The 21,608-nt window shown below is 40.0% G+C and overlaps 1 protein-coding gene across 2 annotated transcripts in view; it reads right to left on the bottom strand.

Moving 5' to 3' along the window:
- Positions 1-21,608, bottom strand: part of GSK3B (glycogen synthase kinase 3 beta) — a 154,719-nt gene that overhangs the window by 16,218 nt on the left and 116,893 nt on the right. Inside the window, exons 8-10 of one of the 2 annotated variants that reach the window (XM_027730438.2) lie at positions 15,746-15,841; positions 5,353-5,391; positions 2,838-3,024 (exon numbers count right to left, since the gene is read on the bottom strand). In XM_027730438.2, the coding sequence (XP_027586239.1) occupies positions 2,838-3,024; positions 5,353-5,391; positions 15,746-15,841 (322 nt within the window). The remainder of the gene's footprint in view (positions 1-2,837; positions 3,025-5,352; positions 5,392-15,745; positions 15,842-21,608) is intronic. The other variant, XM_027730439.2, reaches the window with a different exon arrangement.

The raw sequence follows: 21,608 nt of genomic DNA on the forward strand, positions 1-21,608 counted from the left end.
GCAGTGCTTTTTTCAGTATCATTACATGTGATATATCAATTCTAAGAATTCCCTGGGAAAATTATTTTTGTATCACGTTTTCTTTGTCATAATAACAAACTTTGCATTCTGTATCTATCTTAAAAAAAACCCCAAAAACTAAAGGTCACAAGCCATGGTCATTAAAGAATAAACCAAACAAAAGAAAAACACTCCACCCCCCTCCCCTCCAGTAAAAATGTAGTCTGTCATAGAGATGCATGATAACCATTCCTCAGTGCTGAGTCACAGAAAGAATTTTACAGTCTTTAATGGCCAATATGGAGTGACACTAACTTTTGTGACCCAGCACAATCACTGAAATGGCAATCATTTCACAGATTGTTTGAAAATTCAGCTTCTAAGAGAAAAATTGCTTTCCATCTTGCAGGTCTAACAGCTACTGAACCGCAGCTCTGTGGCTAGTGGAGATACTTCTTTGGCCAAAATAATTTTTTCAAAACCCAACTGGCATATTTATTTAAACAGTTGTTTAAATTAAGAGAAACATACAGAATGACTAGATAATACTCTCTTCCACAGATCTCATATCTACAGTACTCTCACTGCTCTTCTTCTAGACTATCTGACCAGCACCAGTGCCCAGATCAGCAGAACTGACGTGACCCTTAATTTCTTTCCGAAAATCAATCCAATGCATTAACGGCTGGATTTATGTTATTATTTCTAACAGTTCTGCCTTTAAGACTCCTGCAGCTACCTCCTACTTCATGGGTTTCAGGCAACTGGATACAGCCAAATAAAACACTCTAAAATGTAATACTGTCTGTTGAAAACAAATGCCATTCAAAACAAAAGGATGTCTTTCTTTACTTTTTAAATTACTACACATGATTTAACATGATTCATTATCCAATTTCCAATGATCTGATCTGTTTCCCAGTTGGAATTTCTGCTCTGGATCAGCCAATTTGATGGGACCTTGCATGGTAAAGACTAGAGAACAAGGACTCACAGGAGGAGCAAAAGCTTCTTGTGTATCTTGAATTCACAGTCAGGACTGCTGCCTCATGAGACTCACTGCTGTGCATTTATTAATTACAGAGTTCTTGAAATCACTGCACTAAGCAATGTATTTATGTATTTTAAAACAACCCTGGTTATTTTTTTGAGTTTGGCTGGTCACCTGCAACACAGCTTATTTGGAAATGCATTAATGACCAGTCTGTGTCCTGCCTTTCCTTTATAGATGGTACAACTGGCACCTGCTGATGACTTGCTTTTTTTATCTTAAGGAAATTGCTCCGTAGGAACTATCTTCACTTGCCATTCTCAGGAGTCACTGTGCAAGAGGAGAGCTCATCAGCTCCTTAGGATGGGAATAGGAGCTTTGAATTTGCTGGAGCATTAGGGTAGCTTACCTGGCAGCTTCTACACTGCCTGAGGGGAATCAGGGACACATTCCCAATACATACACCCGTTTTTCCCCTAAGGATTTTTAAATAGACTCACTGTAGAGCTTTCCAACCCTTCTTAGAAACCTTGTTTTCATGTAGTAGATACGCCCGGTCTTAATGTCATTACAAAACAATCAGAATCAAAACAATTTCAGAAAGCACAGGGGTGAAGCTGTATTAAGACAGTGGGATCAAAACTACTTCAGCTGCTGAAGACAGCCTTAGAAGGGGGGGGAAAAAAGTAATTCAGGAATACATGGAAGGACCTGTAGCATAACTACTAAATTTCTAACAACATACACAGAAATCAGCACAGAGGACAGTGACCTGGAAGCACAAGCTATTTACCTGAACAATTTAATGTGTTTATGCTTTGGAAATGTTTTAGTATTTTCAATATATTTACCTTCTGCAAGGCAGACACTTAAAACAAGCTAAAAGCATATTTCTAGGCAGCTTAACATATTCCTTTGTACAGATACAAAGCTCAATTTTTTTTTAAATAGAAGGGCTCCACATGCTGAAGGAGAGGGTTCTGTTTCACATTTTGGCAGAGGGGCAAAGAGTTTGAAAAATTATATTGATCTTAACTGAGCCAAAAGGTATTTCAGACTTTCAACAGAAAATGCACACAGAACTATTCTTGCCCACAGGGTGAGAATTGGCAGCTAATCACTTAAAAAAAAAAACAACAGGAAAAGTGCTCCAAAATTAATTACTAGCATATTTTTATGCCATACTTCTCACATTCTCTGTCTTGGCAGGAGAAACTATTTTGGGGGGATATCAGTTTTACATTTCTGACTTCTGTGGAAAAAAATACATGAACGGTTTTAAAATTTAATATCAGCCTGGCTTCAAATAAAAAAGTTAGTTGTCCATCATTTTTACATTTTCTAAATGACTGGGTCAATCAAATGCCAGATGAACTGTACAGCACATAAAAGATGGACACTAAAGCCTCTGTATTTATCTTGCATAACCTCCCTGCCAAACCTAATATGCATTACTACTTTGTTATGGTGTTTCAGGTATGAAGAAGCAGGATCATCTCCAAATGATAATCTAACCTCCATGGTCCACTGACTCTGATATTTCACACACAGCCATCAGCTAGGTTGCAGACAGTGAACTGCAAATGTAAGCGTTCTTCATGTAATCCAATAATAACTTCCCTCGGTAATTCAACACAAAATTTGAACTGAAGGCATCAGGCATCTGTCCTGTAACTCCAAGTCCCTTTCCTCTCTTTTTGATATGGACAGCCGGTTATGCAACTGCTTAATAACATTAGTCCTGCTCAGAGATTTTTACTTTTAAGGGAGTAACATCTGCATTACAACAAACATTCATCCCAGTACTTCCTCCTAAAGAAGCGATCCTTCAACGCTCTCAGGCTACCTTGAGTGGTGAAATTGAAGAGTGCAGGTTTATCTCGCCCATTTGGTAACTTGACATTTGGGTCCCGTAGTTCATCGAAGAAAGAGTGTGCACAGGCCTCCAGGGGAGTCAGGCGGGCAGTGGGGGTGTACTCCAACAGACGGCTACATAGCGCGATCGCTTCTGGTGGAGTGCGGGGCCGGAAGACCTAAAAGAACAACAAGAAAACAAGCAAGGAGAAAGGGGTTGTCTGGGTATACTTCTTTGTCGGCCAGAAGCAAGTCAGCGCAATTAAACCTCTCACTGCCCAGCAAGCTGGAAGAAACTTGCATTTTGTGCTAATCAAAGTCCTGCAGTAAGTATGGGAAAATCCAGTTCCTGGGGTTGAGAAAGGGTTAATTGCAACGTCTTGCACTAGAGTGAAGGTGCAATGCCAGCAAGAGACTTCATGAGAGCGCACTCAGAAAAACAACTTTGAGAATGAAGGGGAAACTCATTCAAAAATCATGATGAACACACACAGGTGCTACCAGCCATGCATATGGGGTGGAGTGAAGGTGGGGAGGACGGTTGAAATGAGCAGGATTCACTGAATATAAAAATATAATAAAGCCCCGCTACAGTTCTGGGTTGGTTTTTTTTCTGGCTAGTGCATGAAGTCTTACTAACACAGACTTTTGCAGGCAGGCAGGTCAGATTGTTGCTATGGAGGCTGCTGTTCAACTTTGGAGAACAACAAGGAAAACACGGGTGGGGTTGCAGGAAATGTCTAGCTCCAATTTGCAAGTTACTCCTTCTGCGACCTTATTCTGGCAAGTCTCTCTTGTAAGTTTATTGGGAGAATTCCTGCACATTTGGTATTTGTAAGGACAGCTGAAAATTGCATCAAGAAAACCAACTATTTTACTCTAACAGATTTTTTTACCTTGAGTGATTACAAAAAGGAGTTCTTCACTGCAGCTTTGTTTTAAACCTCTAAGGATGGTTCTACCCACTGCCAATCACACTCCCATCCTCTTTTCTCATGACATCATAAGCAAAATAGGAGGTAATAATGTACGTGACCTGGATGGCCTCCTCAAGCATTTGCCTCTTGCTATGTTGCAGGTGATATGCAGTTTGGGGAAAAGGGAGTAGGGTGGGCACGAGTGTTAAGTTCTGATGCCAGCATTTTTGGTGAAAACTGAGCTAATCCAAAATGCCTTTGCACCAGTGCAGGTAAACTCAAGCCACGCAGCACCAAGGAGCAAAAAAAAAAAAAGGCATGACATGGTAGTTAATCACAGATGAGGAACTTGCACAGGCACTCCTTTGGTAGGTTTTAAACCAGACATATATGCTCTTTTGCATGAGAATCAAACACAAATGTCAAGTTCTGCAGGGACTGAAATTTTAGTCCCTTGGTGCCCGTCTGGGTCAGGAGCATTAAGGTTTGCTGCAGTGTCTGCTGTACTAACTTGTATGGCAAGGAATCCTGACTCTGGGAGTCAAGGAGCCAGGTATAAGAAGAGCTGACTTTATTCCTACTATGATGTTATTGCAAAACAAACAAATGTTTTTGCACAAGGCCTATAATGACAAAAAGGAAGGCTTTAGCTTAACGCTGCTGGCAGAGAACCTCTACTGACCACTGTGCCATCTATGTAGGGTCATGTGAAGGGGCAGCAGAAGCTGCTTTGTGCCTGCTGCCTGCAGAGCTCGGATTGCTGGCCACAGCACACAGTGGATACAATTATCACTCCCAAGACACAGCCTGACCTGAACAAAATCTAAGACTGTCTCCAATTAAAAAAAACACCAGCCAACCTTGTGGCTTTCCCTCCCCTCCCCCCCCCACCCCACAGTGAGTAGCACAAATGAGTATGTCTTGAGGTAAACCCACAGAAGTGAAGTTGTTTTATATTTAAAATGAGGTAAAACTACTGAGGTGTCCCTCATGCACCTTAGCAGTGATACTTGAAACTTAAGTACTTCACTCTTAGCTGTGTTTTTTCCCCTCAGAACAGCTCACATGACAGCCACTATAGATTTTAAAAAGAAAACCATTTTTTTTCCTTAGGTAAAGACCACAAGCCAAGCCCTTATGTTGAGCAAATTAGTAGGCAGACAGTCACAAGTCTGATATCTGTAAAAGGAGTACTTGCTTGTCCACTCTTAAACTCCTCATTTTCAAGTCCGTGAAACCCTACCATGGGTTTACCCTGGTATGAACTGCTCAGCCTGCCTTTATATCTGGAATTAAGTCACTTGGGATAGACAGTTCCTGAATTCTGCCCTAACTGCTTCAATCCAGGAAGGGGGGCCGGGGGGGGGAACGAGAAGGCCTCACAGGGCTTTTCCTGCAACAAGTGGTGAGTACCACATGAAGCAACCACAGGTCTGTGCCCATCTCATCTCTACCACCTTGTGTTACAACATTCGCCTGGCTGCTACCTCACAGATGCGGTTTGAACTCAAATATTCCACTTCTAGCATTTCTCTTTTTTTTTTTTACAAGGCTAGGCCTAGTAATTTGAAAAAATGTTTAAGTACATACCCGTACTCCTGAGGTGAAATGTCCTGTTCCTGACGAGTCCTAAAGATGATAATGCAGTGAAATAATCCAAACAGGGGGAGTCAATCCAAAAGAGAATAGTCCAGCAAGGAAAAATATAGCCAATATTATAAGAAATCCATGGTGTGGGGGACATAGTAAATGTTTATACAATTAGAAACTTTAAACATCAGTCTCCATAGCAGCAAGTCCAACTTCACCACAGTGTATGCCAAAAAATTGATTGTGCAATGGTGAGGCATAGTATAGAAACATTTCTATATGAAATTTATGTTCCAATGCCAGTGCATTTACTAAAAAAATAAAAAAAATTGAAATCAAAACTCTAACTTGAACTAAAAGGGTAATTGAAATTCCCAAAGAATTTTCAGTCCTTGGTCCTGGATATAAACGTCCACAGAACCGTGTGGCCAGATTAGTTTGTCTCCAAAGGTTCATCCCACTTGTAAATCTGTCTCAGACACACAATGTAAACTTTTGGATGGTTTTGGTTTTTTTTGGTTTTTTTTTTTCAAAAAACCCAACCCCCTAGCAATTTATAATTTGTGTTGAAGACAAAGTAAAAATCAAAGATCTGTACTTTAAATTTGGATACTTTTAATTTGTGTGTGCTATGAGTACCTCAGGCCGCCGCGGATTATTCTCCTTTTTGGATTGACTTCCCCCGCCACTGGATTTTGTTTGCTGGCGTTATCTCTTTAGGATTCTTCAGGAACTGGACGTACCACCTCAGGAGTGCGGGTATGGACTGAATTTCTTTCTATTGCGGGTTTATTCCCCCTCATACCCGTCGCACCCATTACTTAAGAAATTTTTTTTCCCTCAATTTGTCCCTCCCACCTCCCTTTTGAATAATGCCCTAAGAAATAAAAGCCAAACCCTCTGCAGTCTTTTAGCTCTTCCCATTCAACACAGTTCCACCGGGAAAGCTGCCCAATTCACCCACCGAGAACTACGCGAGCAGCTGCCGCCCACGGCAACGGATACGCCAGCACTTCCATGCCACGGGGCATCGATGCCAAAGCAATGCTGGGCTGATGCTCCGTGGTGGAAGGGGTGGGAGGACAGATAGACAGTGGGACTTGTGAGCCATGAAGCCCTCGCACGTACGTCTCAGCAGGAGTTTAAAGTCTCTGTAGTTCTCAGTGAGGGAATCAATTTAGTAAATAATCCGCGGATTATTTTTAGTCTGCGGACTAAAATTTAGTGCACGGACTAAAATCCGGCCCATCGGAGCAAAGTCTGTCTCGGTCTAAAATACATCTGGGTGAAAGCAAAAGAAAATAAAAATTAAAAAAAGAAAGAAAAAGGAGAAAGGAAAATAAAAAAAAGGAAAAAGCTAAGTGCACAAAGTGTTTGGGCGGACTAACATTTAGTATGAAGACTAAATACGGCCGGGCAAAAGGCACAGCAAGGCCACAAACAAACAAACAAAAAAAACCCAACAAAAACAAATCAAAAATAAAACACTGACAGGAACTTTTAAAGCAATCAGATACTACCCCACCGGCGCAACAATTCATTTTTCTAAAATGAAACAAGACCTTGTGTAAGGCTATTTGTCCACAGGAGGGACCGAAGGCTCAAGTTTTCATTTTAAAAAATGAACCTGTTTTGGAGATAAACAAATGCAAAAAAAAAGGCTTTACATACAATATTCTTGAAGGAAAATTTGCACTTGAATAACTCAAAACCTCTTGTTTCTGCAAAGCAAATGAATTTCAGGCTGAGACCCAGGTTGCTGGTTTTTGTTTGTTTGGGATTTTTTTTGGATGAGCTACAAAAAATCTCTTGAATGATCATGTCAAAGGGAAATGCTGACTCATCCAAAGCCACAGCTTTTGGTGCTTTTGTTGGTTTTCCCTCCCCCAATAAATCTATACCTCACCAAAAAGCTGAGGGACCAGTGCAAGTTCTTTCTTTGTTCAGGCATGCTGGTGATGCTCACAGACAGACCACAACAGCTAGTCAGCAGACATACTCCTCTCTCCTTTTCAAGCTGCACTGCTATCAGTGTGATTTTTTTAAAGTTACTCCCCCTTTATTTTTCTGGAACTACTACCACCTTCAACATTTCAAAAACGATTGCCAGGCTTAAATGCCCCTGGTGCACTATGTGGCTCTCATCCCCTAGTGACTTGAATTTAAATGAAGTCTTTGTGCACCAGCAGAGTGGTCACATTTTACCTTACTAATCTGAAATAGTTCCTACCAGTGTAGCAGAGTTCATGCCCCTTCTGAATTTTATTTTTTTTGCACGCATGGAGAGACAAAAGAAAAAGGACGGAAAGCACAGAATTCTCCTATTTCACTTCACTCACATCAGCATTCAGCTCTCAAATAAAACCACATGGGGCAAGAGCTAAGTATTGTTTTACCAGAATAGTTGCTCTGACTTTCAGTTCATTGACATTCTTCAAACAAACTTTCCATGCACAACACGGAGCACGTCTTGGTCTAATTAAGCCCCAAAGCCAAAGTTTCACAATGTGACACCAAGGTGCTCTTCCAGCCAGTGTATATTAAAAGGCATGATTTCATGCCATCAACCACTGTGCGTTTTGCATGCAGATTGTGAATACTGCCCGCGTGCTGCGCTCCCTAAGAGAGCAGAGGCTTATGAAAATGACATCTGTTGCTAACACATCAAGTTGGTGACACCACGGTTAAAAATTTCCTCACCAGCTTCAGACTCATGTGCTTTGCCAAGAACCACCCACGCCACCAATTCAAGGCTGACAGTCTGTGCACATCTCCTTTCGGTTTGTAAGCACATTTTTTATGGCACATGAACATTAGGTAAGAGAGAAAGCTCCTCCCTTCAACCAAAAGCTTGCACTGTTTACAAGCAAAGTCACCAGATGTAGAACACAACCCTCAAATCAACTTTTTAAAAATGCAATCACACAATACGATTACTATGACCTTAGGATAGGAAGCGGTATTTTGATCAAGTTCAACACAATAAGGTTTATGATAAACGTGACACATTCACAAATACAAAAGGGAAGAGACACAGAAGACAGCAATTTATGCACTGGGCTCTACCTGACACAAAAAACCCCAAAGGTGCATCAGAAGTTCTGCCCTTGGGACTGGTCTTGTTCCAAAGGCATGAGAATTTCAGATTGGGATTTCTGAAATATGACATTTGGCTATTTTGACGTGCATAAAACCTACATGATAAAAATGAAGGTTAAAAAAAGTTCACAAAAGAGGCACTGGTGTTGGGAGTGATTTAAAAATATATATAACCCCCCCACCTTCCATCTCTGATTAAATCCCCCTATGTTTTTCTCTAAAAAGCAGCTGGGAAACAGTAAATGCCTTATTAATCAAGAGTCCCAGTCAGATGGCACTTAGACGGGGGAAAATGAAATAAAGAGAGAAGGGTTAAGTGGCTTACAAATGAGCCAACACAGAACTGGGAACGGGACCAGGAACCTGTCTCCAAAGCTACTTCTTGTTGAGACCACACACTTGTTCCTGGGCTCCTTCCACTGAGGACCTGGTAGAGACAAAATGAGCTAGCATTTATTACCCAGTGCATGTGCTCTTCTTCTATTGAGCTCTAAAGGAAAGCAATAAAGCTAAGCAGAACAAACAGCTCCCCTTCTTCTGAGACAGAACCCCCAAAAATTTATTTCTGAAAGTGCTCTCAGCCTCACTGGGACAGCCGCTATGAACAGCCTAGACAGATGTGCTGCAATGTGATGGCTAAACAGATGGTACATTGTAAAAGACATGTTAAACTTCACATTTGATTTCTGAGTTGCACTGATGGAAATCAATTCTTAATGTTAAATCAGTGCTTGCTCACTTACTGTTAAGCGATACTTTCTTTACTGCACACAAATTGGGCAGAGGCAGGGTAATTTACCACCCAGCAAACCTGGCTTCTTTTCTTATGCTTTAGATGGAGATAAGAGATTTACACTGTCAAAAATCATTGCTACTACAAAAGGAGCTGGCAAACATGAAAATGCCAGAAAAACTTGGGTTTTTTTTCTTTTAAGTTAGTCTCCTGCAGAGCTGTTTCCACTCTTTGCTTGGAAAGTCATTACACACCAAGTGAAAAACAGAACTGCATTCTTTAGAAAGAGGTCAGGGCATGGTTTCACAACAGGCACAAATCACCTCCAGTTCGTGCTGGAAAGGACAGTTCTGCCCTTTTGGCCATGCACATCTGCCCTTGTCTCAACACTTGCAGTCTGGGCTTAATGGTCAGTCAGGTAAAGAAGGTGATGCAAATCCTGAACATTTGTGTTATTCAAGAGGTTTTTGCTACTATGTAAACTGTAATATGTATCAGGAATATGCAGGTGGGAGGTGGAGAACTGACCCTGCTCCATGATGAACTCAATGCCAATGATGAAACTGCAACCAAAGAGACATCTCATCTCCACTGTACCTTTGTATCTCTACAAAAGATCAGACCCCAATCTCAGAAAGAAGAGTTTGTATTTTCAGCTTGAATTCAAATGCAAGTCCACTGACAAGATTTCCGACAAAAGGGCTTTTGCTTTCTTTTGTCATCAGTCATAATTAGAAGTGACAAAACGAGTTGTCTGTTTATCCATTTTACTGTTTGGTATTCTTCCTTGAATCTGCAGTATGAGCAGTCACTTTGGAAGCATTACAAGCAAAACAATCTGCTTAAGAACTAGACAAGAACAAGGAGAGCAGGAGTAGGACAGGATGAAGACATGAAACTGATTCTGGGGAGTGGAAAAACACTCTCATGAGAGAGACCAGCCTCTACATCCCAATCCTAGAGTGTGGGGAAGACGACAGGACTGTCTGATACAAGCACAGAAATATTCAATATTCAAAGTAAAGTGATTAGTGTGCTAATACACACACAAAGAATATACACATACATGAGGATACAGAGACTAAAATATCTGGCAAGTATTTTATAGTATTAGCAGAAATTATTTCATAATACAGGCAGAAATACAGATCCTAAAGTCAATATCCAAAGCTACTCTATAATATAGCCAATCATGATTCTGCACAACTTCAGTTGCAGCCAGAAGTGGCCAATTGTTTTCGCAAAGTGCTAGAAGGGATGAGCTACAATCTCTAGTTTCATCTTAGACACTGCTTTCCTCTGCTGACTTGAAGACAGAAAAGCACTCTGAACAGTTAAAGTAAGGAAAAACAAAAAAAAAAAAAGGAAGTGCTTACAAAGCCAGGAGGAACCCTGCCCTAGTGTCCCACAACATGGTGAAGGCAAAGTGCTGCAGAGAAAAGCCCTCACGTATTCATCCACAAGAGTGCACAGTAGAAGGGCAGAGATGCTCAAAACCAATCTAGACATGACAGTTTTTCTCCCTCTCTCTTCCACTGCCAGATAAATGACTCTTGTCTTTTTCCATCTCAGTGCTGACTTGAAAATTATTAGTCCAACACCTATTCAGTTACCATAGATTTGGGGATGGCAAATCAAGCCATTCTCTTTAGTACACTCAAATTTATCTCATCAGAACTATATTTAAAAAATGCCTGCATGTTTGAACCATCTTGCAAGTATTTTCAGAAGATCAGAAACAAAGGCTACCAAACCACAGCACACTGAAGAAACTCACTGTCTATTTTTGAGAGCTGCCTGCAGTGGAAACTGTTTCCATGTCTATATAACAGAGACAAGGCAGAGGTTAAGATTCAAGTAAAGGAAACTCTCTTTGCTGTTACAACCTGTTGTACTGTTCTGCCATCATGAACCATGGGCATGCTTACAGCATATATATATATATGTATATATATATATATATATGTACATATTTCATTATACTGCCCTTATACTGGCAAACATGTGGCAGTATCCTTGGGTGGGGGGAAAAATACAAACAAGTAATTTCCCCCATGCAGAAGGGGCTTTAACTAAGTACTTACATTACATTTACTATGATCTTAGTCAAATGAGATCCTTTACTAGCTGGATGCAAGGGGAAAGGCAGGATATCACAGACGAACATTTTACGTATTTTTTGAAATAATCACAGCACATTCTTTGTTTGTCATCACTCCAAGGACTTGAGATCTGAAAGTAGCTTCTGAGTAATGCTAGGATAAAGGCCAGCTGTAATGGGGCCATGGTAAGCAACGTCCATCTACCACAAGCTCATGAAGCCTGCATTCAGACCTTTTGTCAGCTGTCCCTCTGTCTCTGCCCCCTCCAAAAGGGCTGGAAGCTTCAGAGAAAGCTCACTGCCAAAGCTGAACTTCAACAGCCCTCTGATTTATAATCTTGCACTTGATACCAGATTTTCTCCTTGGCCTTCCTGTCACACAGTTATACGCTATAGGTGAAGCTTAGTCGGAAGAAGAGAAACAAGTATGAAGATTAGTAGCACAGATCAGACTGCACTTCCAAGAACAGAGAAGGCTCAAGGAGTTTAGGTGGTTGAAAGACACAAGCAAAAGTCTGACTAGTAAAAATGACAGCGACAAAATCTCCAGAAAGGATAGTAACTTTTATTTGATGAGTGGGTAACACTGGAAAAACTGGGCAGGTTTTCTGACCCAAGATATACTTGAAGACATGACTGTGTGTCTAAAAGCCTATCTATTTTTTTCTGACTGTTATCAGTCAGTCAAAAGCTATTCAGAAAGCAAAAGAATTGCTTCTCTTATAACATGATGCTATTTACTTCACAGAGCAAGGCAGACAAGCCATAGGATGCACCTCTATTAATACAAAATGTGAAGTTAAAACAAAGGGAGGTTTGGGTGAAAAGAACAGCTGCATTACTAAATTCAACACACTGGTATTCTGAAGAGGACTCCCTGGCCAAAGAACTAAAATGTCGTGGATTCCTCCTTTTAAGACTGAGGTTGTAGGGTCGGGGTGCCAGAGGAGAAAAACAGAGAAGTCCTGTTTCGGAAGAATGGTTTGAAAGATTCCTGGAAAGTTTGGATTCTCTTTTCTTTGGCTAGCCAGGGACATGCTGAACTCCCACTGTCATCTGCCTCATGCACATAAACTGGTATAAAACCACACAGGTGCTTGGGCAACACAGAACCATATTGGAGATTAGAGAGAGGCCTCTGTATGTTTTATAACAAGAGATTACAGCTCTTAAGTTACAAAAGTACTTCAATCTCAAATGGTCAACAGATTGAAAACCAGTCTGCAAATAGTCTGCACTGTACACTCATATTATTGCTGTAGCACAGAAAAATATTTTTTAGAGTTTTTTGACTTCTTTCATAATCTATGAAGAAATGGTTAAAGATTAAACCTTGTTAATTTGAGATCTCTTTCTTCACACTACTACATCTCACTGCCTATCAATACTGTATTAGGATGATACCAATCCACTTCTACTAAAAAGTCTAAGATGGATCTATGAAGGGAGACTTCAAATTTCCACAAAGCTTGTGCTCAAAATTCCAATTTCAGCCTGAAACTTACTGAATCTGCGAAACAATATTCCTTCATGGACTTGTCTGTATCCAGTCTTTCTCTGGCTCTTTGAAAAACCCAGAATTTATTTCATTGCACTATAGGACCAGCCACCATTCTTCTTCACCTAGCACGTAACAGCAAATGCAGCAGATAACACCACCACAGCAATACTGAGTAGGAAAGTAACATACTTATGCCTGCCAGAAATACCTAAAAGAACAGACCAGAACCAGATACATCCAACCGAAGTCAGCACCACAGAATTTCAGATGCAACTTATAGATACTACAGCTTCCAAAGAAAATTCTTAATTGCCTTCTACACACACTTTTGCAGACCAAGAAAGTTCCCTGAAAACAAGAGTAAACCAAAGACCTTACTTTTGTATAGATTACCAGCCTGGAAGCAAGCAGTTACAGACTGCATACTGGGCATCTCCACTGCATGAAATTAACTCCTAGGACCTACAAACTCCTCGACTTTGACAAACACACATTATATTAAACACCACAAAACAACAAGGAGAATGCTCTTGTGTCCAAGAGCTTATACCTGGGAGTTACTATATTCTCAGTAATTCTCTCTCAAACATGCAGAAAACTAGCTGCCTGGAAGATTTTCCACATGAAAAACATCTTTAACTTCTGTCTGCTGAATCCTCTGGTCATAACTACTCCACAAAAATAACGACCTTCTATCTAGTGTAATCTTCAATAATTCTTTAGCTTAGATGGCAAGGATTTGTGCCTGTGAAGTGGCAACCTAAAGTTCAAGTCCTGTTGTAAACTACCTGTAGGACTATAGTTACATACACAGTTGTAACAAAAAAACCCCAAAACCAAACAACGAGTAACAATATTTGCACTTTCACTTCTTTAGTCCTTCCTTTTCTTTCAAAGAAGCCAGAGCTCTAAAGAAGTTTTTCCTCACACACCTTTCAATTCTAAGATACAGAAGCTCCAAGAGGATTGCATATGCTCACTAACATGTCATCAGATGTTATCCCAATTCAACTGGGTAAGAAACACCAATTCTACATATTACTGCTAAAATCTTTCACATCTCAACATGCTCAAAATGTCAAAAGGGAAGGATCCTGAGAAGTAATACATTGAGAAGATAAGCATCATTACCAACACCATGCTGGATAATCCATTTTGTTAATTTAGCATTTGCATAATAAGTACAGATCTCATAAATGAAGTATCATGTAACCCAATTGTAATTAACTGGTTTAAATCCTATTCTACACCCAGTTGACATCAGGAAGAGCTGTGTGCAGAATGACTTGAGAATGAGAAGCTACGCTGCAAGCACAACTCTTCAAAACTAATTGTGCGCTAATGGAGAATGCAGATTTGATCTTCTGGCAAGCACCTCTCAATTCTTTGTAATTGACTTAATTTCACTTGTGATCCTTTACAACAACCCAAAAGCATTCTTTATAAATAGAACGAAGTCTCAGTCTTTTCTTGAAGCTTCCATTTGTCAAAAGATCTCTGCTGTGGTCTAACAGACCATCAGGTGCACACAGATGATTCTTAAGACTATTCAGGCATAAGATGAGTTGCACAGATCAGATGCTTAACTGTGTTCTACAGTACATCTCTGCACTTCTACTCCACTGCATATTAATTTAACCCCCTCTAATCCAAACATCTTTAATGCAGGAATACAGATGCAACTCTAATATTCAGTGCTACAAGGTTTTTGGACTTATTTTTGTGATTTTTATCATGATGCAATTCAAAACAGAAGAGACTGTTCCCAGAGACTTCTGTCTTAATTTTTTTCCCTTGTTAACATAAAGCCTTGCTGGATCTACTAGGCTCCCATGCTATTATACATCACTTAACCAACACACAGAAAATAAGTCTGATATGGAAATGCAAACAAGGAATTAGTGGGGAAAAGGAGAATTCACGTGGTACATGACTCATTGGAGAATCTGTCGCAAAAATACTGACATGTAGTACCTGCCCTAACATGTACCTATCATGTACATGGTCTCCTATCAACTAGCTTTAATTAGTTTATTCAGAGTTTCTATCACAACAGAGCATTTGGTCCAAAAGAATCTGACCTGACCATGTGTTCAGCTAAGGATGCAATCCTTCCATGCACAGATATTACTTTCTTAGCAGAAGGAAACCTGAGTGTTGAGATATGATGAAAATACCCTATGACTATATCAGACATTCCTCAAGCAGCAAAAATAAAACACTAACTACCCAGGCTTCAATTGTTTCAGACACAATATTTAATTTATTCCACACCCAAGAGGCTAACTAAATGATTGTTACTCTGTCCCAAGTCAAATATTCATCATTCCTTGATATGTGGAAGACTTATTAATTGTGTAGCAATATATTTGTTTCCATGCTAGCAGCTTCCTTTTTGATCATGGAGGTTATAATATTGTCTGCATGTACTGCATTGGTGTCTCCCTGTGAAATCTAGGTAATAAGAAATCTTAAGAAGTAACTCCAAGAAAAAACACCCCCCTCAACAGCAAACCTACAGGAGTACAAATAGAATATTATCTATGAGTGAAGCAGTTAAAACAGTGACTGTCAGCCCTCTTCACAATATGTAACAGCATTACAAAAGTGTCATATGTATCACTGGAACATTTTCTCATTTCTGTGTGACTTCTGTGCACATCAATTTATACCATGACAGGATGTAGATATATTGCAATCTTCTATAAACACACAGACACCATTGTTAAAACAAAAAATAACCCACCTATAGGCAACCTCAAAAGCCCCAGACCAATATACATTACAGTGCACTCCTTCAATACCTTCTTCTCCCCAGCTACATCTAAAGTTTGCAGGTCCCCAGCTTATTCAAAGGCACCCAGTTTAGACTGAAAACCACCAAATCACTGACCAAACTGAACTCCTTGAATTTTTACTTTGAGCCCATGTCTTTATTATTCAGATCATACAGACTCACCTTAGTCCATGGATGTGCCTTAATCTGAGGAAATTTGAATTCAGTATAGTTTGGATTCATTTCTCTAATTTGCTCCCTTGTAGGCGTTCCCAGAACCTAGACAGGAGAGAGAAAAGAAGGCAAATTGTTAAGATACTCTTCATATTCATACAGTAATGAAGACTGAAGTATAACCTATCAGACATTTAGAAAACTGAAGTCAAGCTGTGTAACTAGTAAGTTAATATAGGCTTGAGAGCAAAACAACAAAACTTTTGCTCCCAGGAGAGGGAGGTCCCCTCTCTGGGCAATCTGCTCCAGTCTTTGACCACCCTTCACAGTAAAAAAATGTGTTCTACTCTGTGCCTCTGCTACTTGCCCAGTCAGCAGCCACACTGAGAAGATCCTGGTTGTTTCTTCTCCCCTCCCACCACAAGGCATTTATAGACATTGATGAGACCCCCTTGAGTCCTCTCTGCTTCAGGCTGAACAGTGCCAGCTCTTGCAATCTCTCCTCATCTCACAGATGCGCCAGTTCCTTCATCATCTTAGTGGCCCTTGCTCCAACTTCAGGAGTCGCTTGCTGGCAATTCAGTTCATGCTCCAAGTCCAGTGTCGAAAAATTAATTATCTTCTACACTTTTCACGAAATTCAAGCATCTTTCTCAAACTTACTGATATTTCAATAAGGAAGAGAGTTCACTCTAGATTGTTATAAAACAGTACCACCAAACATATTCAGGGGTTGCAGTTCACTGCACATGGCTGATTAAGGATCAGACCAGTAGCACAAACTGATTTTAGAAGCCATGAACAAACTTATAAGATCAGCCAGTTACTGCTGAGCCAAGCCAGACAGGTTCTCCCCCTTACCCTACAAACAAAACTGTGTGGGTTTGGGTGGTGTTTCCCTACCTCAGTATTTCCACATGGAAGACAGACTCAGTTTAAATCTAACCTGGAAGCATCTAAAAGGCATACCACCCCAGTTTTACTTTCACCAAGTTGTATTTCTCGTTCCCAGAATCTGCACAACGTTATTTATAGATGCAAATTAGTAGTTGTATGAGAAATAACACAACTGCACATCTCTTTGTAGGGGTGGATATATTTTGAAAGGATTTCAGAAATCCCTTGAGGGAATAGGCCAGACAATATGGCATCAATGCTTTCTGTTCAGTTACCACTAAGTGTGAGAGAGCCATTGTCTTCTAGCTATATAAAAAAATTGCAAAGTATGTTCAAGAAATCCTGTTCTTTTCTGCTTGCACTCAGTTGCTGGGCATCTTTTTGCTCTGCAGAGAGAGGAGGAGATGGCAGAAGGCAGGAGTTGCTCCTCTGTGTTGAGCTCATGCTCACCTTCCTATAGGAAACCTGTAGCCACGCTAATCTGGCCCCGTGATAAATCTCTTGCCATACAGATTAGCATAATGTTATCACCTCATCTCACCAGACTGCACTGTCACCACCAGGCAACAAATGATCCACAATACGATGTTAGGCACTCTGCCTTACTGGTTGATGAAGAAATATCTGGTTACAAAATCAGATATCTGTGTACATTTTCATACTGTTAGAAGAGTGGAAATTACAAAAATGCACTCTAAAAAGTCAGGTAAAGGGTAAAAGAGCAAAGTAATTGCTGTTGGAGTAATTTGTGCAACAGAGAAACTATCATCAGGTATTATGAATGGAACTTGATATCTCTGCTATTTAAAATATGAGTTGCGTGACACAAACTAAAATCCTACCCACAAAGCAACCTTTCAAATAAAGAGTAGCAGCAGAAGAAATAAACCCCTTCAACTTGTTCAGACAGTTGCTTCTTGGATAACAAATTTGACCAACAAGTTGTACAAAACAAATGATCATGTTTTGTACACCCTGGCATTTGTGGGGATTTAAAACCCTAAGAGCCAAGGGTTCCTCTCAGAGCTGACACAGAAGGTTTTTCTGGGTATATCTGAAAACACTGGTTTTGTTCAGGTGGTAAAAAAAGAGGGTGTTTGCAGGATTCCATACATTTTGCTCAACTTTCAAAGGAAAAAAAAAAGCTGACAGGAAAACGCGCCCTTTCTCTGCTCATTTTCTGTCTGGCACCCACCAGATCATCAGCCACACAGCTCCTGCCAAGATGGTGCTGCTCTAAAAGCTTTGATGACCATCACTCTCAAAGCTTTCCAATTCTAAAAGATGAGGGGATTTCACACCCCCAAATATTATTTTCATCCTGATTCAGGATAAAAGTAATTTACAAAACCTTGGAAGTTTTTTTGATTACTTAAATTAACTTTCTGAAAACCACGGGCAACTTGCTCTCACACCATTTCTAGAAGCTGTTTCCATGCCTCCCTCATATAAACAGGACTTTTTTAAAAGCATGTTTACCTTCTTTACCCCTTTCCTCCTCAAAAAAATTCCTTTAACAGCTTTTCTGAGAAGAAGCAAAGAGTAGATTTATTTTTAATATAGCCAAAATTCATCAAACTGGCTCAGTTGCCAAGGCTGCTCAGAACAGGAACCCACACAGTGCAAGTATATTTAAAGAATGTCTTTTAGCATCAGAGAGAATCCAGATTAGATAGGCAAGGGCAATTTCACGGCAGAAGCCACAGACAATGTCTACTCACACATTTCACTAGAAACGCAGCTGTGAATCCAGATGATGTGAGGGAGCAACAGGCATCTAAGAAACAGCACTTAAGGTCTCATAAATGATTAGAAAAGAAGGTACTGAAGAGGGATCATGGTGGCTGCAAGAAGAGATCATCTGACCTTTCAGCTACACAGCAACCTTTGACACATGAAATAACTGTACGAAAGGAAAAGTGACTTATATTAGCTGCTCAGTGTATTTACTTTGTTCTCTCTGGATTGAAAAAAACAGATTGCGCTTCCAATTTGTACTGAAAGTAGATTAAAGGGAAAAAAAAAAAAGAACCACAAAACAACACACCCTGAAACTCATCCTAAAACCAAAAGGGAAGTAGACTGGAAGAAGTTTTAACGACTGTGTCAAATTCAAATTACAGTCCAGAAGAGTGGGATGAATAAAGCGATAAACTGTAAAATTGTACCAGTACTTGACATATCTTGAAGAGGTCCTGTAGTGGATCTCTCCTCACTCCTCAACACACCAACACTGTTTGCTACATTATTTTGAAATTGTACCTCACTGATTCACACTGAGTTTTCAGTATATTAGGAATACCTTCAAGTAACCTTGGTAACAGCAATCATTTAAGCTGTTGCAAAAATTGGTCAAACCTCTTCTTTTAAAAAAGTCATATACGTGACTGCTCTTTCTGTTTGAAATGGAAAGAAGCATGAATTACTTCACACATTTTTGGCAGAATTACTCCATGAAACAGCTGTTCTTGCTATACCAATTCTGAAAATACTATGGAGCAGATGTACTTGGAGAGAATTTTCACAGAATCACAGAACGGTTGAGGTTGGAAGGGTCCTCAGGAGGTCACCCAGTCCAAACCCCCTGCACAATCGGCATTGTCAAGAGTCGACTGTCCAAGACCATGTCCAGATGGGCTCTGAGTATCTCCAGGGATGGAGACTCTACAGCCTCTCTGGGCAACATGTTCCAGTGTTTACCACCCTGACAGCAGAAACTGGCTTTGTTCAGATTGAATTTCATGTGTTTTAATTTATGCCCATTCTTCTTGTCCTGTCATGGGATGCCAAAGAAAAGAGGTTGGTTCCCTCTTCTTTGCACCTTCCCTTCACATATTCTGTACACTGGTAAGATCCCCACTGATCTTGCAAAAGTCAGAGAGCTCTTGAGAAATACAGGGTCCAATACCGAATTATTCAGGTCATTGCAGATTAGCACATCCTATTCTACTTCTTGGGGAGTCTTATGAAAAGTGGTATTGTCAAGGAAAAAGTTGGATTTTTTTTTTTATTTGGCACTTAAAAAAAAAAAAGAAAGAAAACCAAAGTAAGTACTGTAATAATAAAAATGTAGTTGCCTGATGGAATCAACTGTAACTGCAATGAAGACTAAACTTTCAAATGAATCAAGTGGAGTCTACATGAGACTACAAGGCATCTTTCTGCAAGTGAAGGTAACAGGTCAACTAGTCCTGCTCTTCATTTGCGATTGGTCATCATCATCTCTTAAATAAAAAAAAAGAAACATTATCTACTAAGATTAACTAAAGAATACACTTTCTGAGAAGGCAGACACTGCTCTGATTCTCCTGGAACAAAAATAGAACACAACAGGTTTCACAGTATTTTCTGTCAAGTTTTTCCCTTGACATTAATCTGTAATAGATGAAGCTCCCCAAAGAATTTTTAATCCAAGAACAGGGTTCATGGAGGTAGAGTAATGGTATGTATCCTCCTGCAATTAAAGAAAAGCTACAGCTCACAATAATGTCTTCCTTACCAAACAAGAAGGGGGAGATTTATGAACCTGGAATAAGCCCTGTGTTCCATTACAAATAGCATAAAGATATTAATTTTATGTTCTTGCAATCAAATTTTCATAGGAGAAAAAGATGGATGATATTCAGCTCCAAAAGACACCTTAGTTACGCCCCAATACCAAGACAGCTGCTGTCCACACCTGGCTTCACTATGCGAAACTGTGCTGAGTCATTTATGACCAAACCCACACTGTTGCAACACCAGAGGAAAAGGACACTGCCAAGGGTTTTAACAAATCCCAGTGGAACAAAAAGCCCTTTACGACAACCATTATTACTGCTGAACCTTTGCCAAAATGTAGAAATCAGTTAGAAGCGTAAGGACACCAAGGGTTCAGAAGCTCCAGCTGGTAATGACTGAACTAGAGAGAGAAGAAGGTGGTTATATTTAAATCAGAAAGCTCTACAAAGCCATGGTTGCAGTGCTGTAGTGATCTTCCCTGGGAGAATGGTGCAAGTTTATAAGGAAATGTGTTCCTAAAAGTCTGATGTTTATGGTTTACCAGATGGGATAATTAATACTTCTGCAAGCATGACTGCACCTCTTCAGAAAGTTGTGAGAGGTGTGTCAAATAGTTTTTAAAAAAATACATGGTGTAGGCATCTCAAGCAGTAAACATGGGTCAGCTTGAAATAATACTTCAAGAGGTTTGTGGTAGAAAGCAAAATAAACTTACCCACTTTATCTACACTTCCTTTCAAAAACAGACCCTTGTCAAACAATGAAACCCAACTAAATATAGAGATTTCTTCTATTCACAAGCACAAGAGGAGCTATACATCAGGAATAGGAAGATACCCATTGTCACCGCTGACATCAATATAATTGCTCATCAACTTTTTTTTACACTGCCTGCCTGCAAGCACTGGAAGTGATGAATTACACGAGGCACAGAAACAGCCAAGTTGTGATGTGGGGGGACATCAGGGAAAAAAAAAAATCAGGAGACTTCTCTAGGGCTGAGGACAGAACACCCATGTGAAAGCCCGTGTCAGATGCAGGTAGGTCATCAGCACAGGACCACATCCAATAAAATGAAACACACTCTCCTACAGCGTATTCTCCCGGAAGAGATGGCTCCTCTCTCCCCATTAACTACTATGACTGGATTTATTTTATTTCAGAAACTGAGCCCAAAATAGTACCTTGACATTTGAGCATGAGCCATATATTATAATTGCAGTCTATACTTAGCATTAGGCTCAGTAAAACTGTCAAGAGCCCAAAAAGTTACACATGAATAGGATTCCTGATACTACTGAGCTTGTTTTTTCATACATTTTTTTCCCCTTGCTCCCCCTTACCCACAGAACTATGGGAAGAAGATTTTATTATTCCTCCTAAATTACCATGAAATGCCAGTTTTGGTGCAAGAAATAATCACACAGTGCAGTAGGAAACAAAAAACTCAAACTGAACACCACCCCCACCCCCA

The sequence above is a fragment of the Pipra filicauda genome, unplaced genomic scaffold (assembly GCF_003945595.2).
Source record: "Pipra filicauda isolate LSUMZ 115617 unplaced genomic scaffold, ASM394559v2 scaffold69_size3009148_pilon, whole genome shotgun sequence".
Lineage (NCBI taxonomy): Eukaryota > Metazoa > Chordata > Aves > Passeriformes > Pipridae > Pipra > Pipra filicauda.